The 3,566-nt window shown below is 41.3% G+C and overlaps 1 protein-coding gene across 1 annotated transcript in view; it reads left to right on the top strand.

The window, feature by feature from the left end:
• Nucleotides 1-1,632: 1,632 nt before the first annotated feature.
• Nucleotides 1,633-3,566, top strand: part of POGLUT3 (protein O-glucosyltransferase 3) — a 45,297-nt gene continuing 43,363 nt past the window's right edge. The window contains exon 1 of the mRNA XM_029960857.1: nucleotides 1,633-1,786. Coding sequence (XP_029816717.1) covers nucleotides 1,738-1,786 — 49 coding nt within the window. The 5' untranslated portion in view covers nucleotides 1,633-1,737. The remainder of the gene's footprint in view (nucleotides 1,787-3,566) is intronic.

Raw genomic sequence — 3,566 nt, 5'->3', positions numbered from 1 at the left:
CTGGGAACGGCGATCCCAGCGTCTCCTTCCGGAGGGAATGCGTTGTAACAGATGGTCTCCACTTCGGGGACTTCAGCAGAACTGCCGTAGCCTTGTTTACTGGGCGGGCGCTGTGGCTGCAGCCACTCCCCGAGTACCTCATGCCTGGCTCTGTGTGCTTTTACTGCTTCTTACTGGTGAGGCCACAGGAGTGAGGTCATGGCGTTGGCTCTTGAGAGCACGTTGTTCATCCCCTCTTGTTCCTCATCACTGCCAGGCTGCGTTCCAAGCTGCAGAATGCAGTGTTTAGTCACTCCCATGGTGTGGTAATATCTGTGATGATTAACATTTTTGCCTTTCTAATAAGTTTATTTGGAATGGCTAGTACTTGTGCATGTGGCTGTGTAATCTTCAAAGGAAGTACTCATTTTCCAAAAATGTCTCCCTCCAGCCTTCCTGTTCATCAGATGCCACCAGATGAACAGTAGGTGCTAGTATGGACAATGTACTCTGTATAAATTCCAGATCAAAATATATCCATTTCCAGACTAGATATTTAATTTTAAGTGTATTTTGAGAGGCAGTGTTGTCTCAGATGAGTTTTTATCGATAACAGAAATAACTTATGTTCTCTGAGAACATCTGTATTCCTAGGTATGGGTTTTACCACTGATTAAGGTGGCAGATTTACATGAAAGCCTTGCTCAAATGTTGGTATTACATCTCCAGGCTGTGCACGAAGTCTTGTTTTGTTGCCATCAGAATCAGTTGGGGTGTGGATTTGCTGCATTTGCATCTGTACAATGTCATTTGAAAACAAGTAACTTTGCATGCCCATTGCACTATTCCCACTCCTTTGCGACCGTACCTTGTTCTTTTATGTCCAGCTAAACAATTAATTCCTCTGACTTCTTGGTCTAAAATCTGAACTTACTACTAAATAACTTCTTCAGTTGCAACCACATGTGTGTAGCTTGTGCAGGCTTCACCTTAGTGTGGCAGAACATTCATGTATTCATTATTAGTTGCCTCCATACATATTAAACACAGGCGGAATCCCTATGCAGCAAGGAAAGAGGAAAATCTGATAAACTCGTTGAACATGTTGCATCAATATCTGTTAGCTGAATTCACAATTTATTATTCTCCTTTGCATAGAAAATGTATAGTGGACACCTCAGTGTCAGGGCATTGGTGATCTTCCTCTTGAAAATAAAAATAATCTTGTTATTGCTTCTACTTAAATGAGTGAATAAATATTTCAAAAGTTGCTTTGTTAGGGTGTTATTTATTCTGATTCGATTATTGGCTGAACTTAATGTTACTTTCAATTATTTTAGAGTGCTTATGAATTATTACCTTATTTTTGCAAGGAAAAGGAATGCACTTCTTCAAGACAGAGAATAAATCAACCATATGAGTCATCCATTTAACCTGGTCGCATAGTGTCATTTGTTAAGCTGGAGAATTTTCCTGTCATTAAAAAATTTTATGTGATTGCTGTGAACGTATCATGTCCAACTGTATCTTTTAAAAAGTCATTACATGTAGAGATATACTGTAAATATTTAAATCAACACCAGGGAGAGTTCTTAATGATGTGCCTGTAATATCTAAAATGGCTTAAAATATTTTTTTTCCCTTTCTAGCAAACTTCTGAAGAGAAAAAAGTCTGAAAAAGGGCTGCAAGGAGTGACTGGAGAATGGTTTGAAGAAATAAAAAGAAAAAAATTTCAGAATTACACTGATGTCAATAGAATGTTAAAACCACCATTAGAGCATCAGCTAAGGAAGAGCAAAAACACCAGTGAGTTGCATTTTTCCATTTCCTTACGTATATTATAACAGTCACCAAACCAATGTCTTACAGCATTTTAGAGTGTCATAGAGTTTCTGAAACTGCAGACTTTCTTCTCATATCATAGTTTTACCAAAGATGTATTTTCAAAATGGCTATGTTTCTTTAAGCAGATTCTGTTAAAATCACAGCTGGGAGTCACAACAGAAAATTCCTTATACTGTTATGCCATACCATACAACCTAGGCTGGAAGGACATTAGGTCCAACCTTTTGTTGGAAGGGGAGCCTAGATGAGATTATTTGGAACTTTCTGCAGTCACATCTTGTAAACCTCCAGTGATGGGGACTCCACCACTTCCATGGCAAGGCTGTTCCAGTGATTAATTGTCCTCACAATTAAAACTTTCTTTCATAATCAAGATGAAGTTGCTGTAATTATAGTAAATACACTGGTGGTTTTCCAATCAAAGCAGTGATGTTTGCTTTGTACAAAAATGTTGTGGTTTAACCCCAGCCGGCAGCTAGGCATTACATAGCTGCTCACACACTCCCTGACAGTGGGATGGTGGAGAGAACTGGAAGGAGAAAAGTGGATTAAGACAGTTGAATAGGTAAAGCAAAAGCTGTGCATGTAAACAAAGCAAAACAAGGAATTCATTCAATACTGTGCATGGTCAGGCAGGTGTTCAGCCATCTCCATCACACATTACAGTGACTTGAGGAGACAAATGCCATCACTCTGAATGTCACCCACTTCCTTCTTCTTCCTCTAGATTTTACTGCTGAGCATGATGCCATATGGTATGGAATGTCCCTTGGGTCAGCTGGGCTCAGCTGTCTTGGCTGTATCCCCTCCCAACTCCTTGTGCACCCCCTCCCCATCCACTGGTGGGATGGGGTGAGAGATAGAAAAGGCCTTGACTCTGCGTAAGCCCTGCTCAGCAGTAATGAAAACATCCCTGAATTATAATCACTATTCTCAGCACAAATCCAAAACATAGCCTCATGCAAGCTACTATGGAAAAAATTAACTATCCCAGCCAAAACCACATTCCATACCATTTACATCACTTCCAGGTCCCACACTATCCAATACATCCTCATTAACTACCCTGCTGCCTTCCCATCATTTGATACAGGTGACATTCCCTTAGTCTATGGTTCACCCCTGTAAAACATCTGTAAAATGTCCATTAATGTCCACAAAATGTCCACTGAGTTCATTTAGTTCATGACTTCGGGCTCCATGTATTATAGTGGTTGCTCAGGACAGGAGAGGTGGTGTGTTGCATGGACTTACTGAGGACCAAAGCCAGCTCAGCCTGTCCACTGCTGCACTTGGCACTGCTCCTTGCAAGGCTCATCCTGCACTGTCTTGGGTGGTTCCTGCTATAGTAATTCCTATAACATACAACTCAAATCATGGGCTACAAGAATTCAAAGGTATTTTCATTACAGTCCCCACCCATGGTCCCTTTGGGCCAGATTATGAGGGTTTAACATTGCAATGAACTCCTGCCCTTGCTCCCAGCCTGGCTAGCAACAAGGGGTTCCTCCTATTGTATCATAGAATCAGCTGGGTTGGAAAGGACCTATGAGATCATCAAGTCTAACCCTTGATCCAATACCACCGTGGTTACTAGACCATGGCACTAAGTGCCACATCCAGTCTCATCTTGAAAACCTCCAGGGACAGAGAATCCACCATCTCCCTGGGCAGCCCATTCCAATGCCTGATTACTCTCTCCATAAAAAATTTCTTCCTAATATCCAACCTAAACCTCCCC

The sequence above is a fragment of the Manacus vitellinus genome, unplaced genomic scaffold, assembly GCF_001715985.3.
Source record: "Manacus vitellinus isolate BGI_N305 unplaced genomic scaffold, ASM171598v3 scaffold_2_pilon, whole genome shotgun sequence".
NCBI lineage: Eukaryota > Metazoa > Chordata > Aves > Passeriformes > Pipridae > Manacus > Manacus vitellinus.
This window is presented reverse-complemented; position numbering and strand designations above follow the sequence as displayed.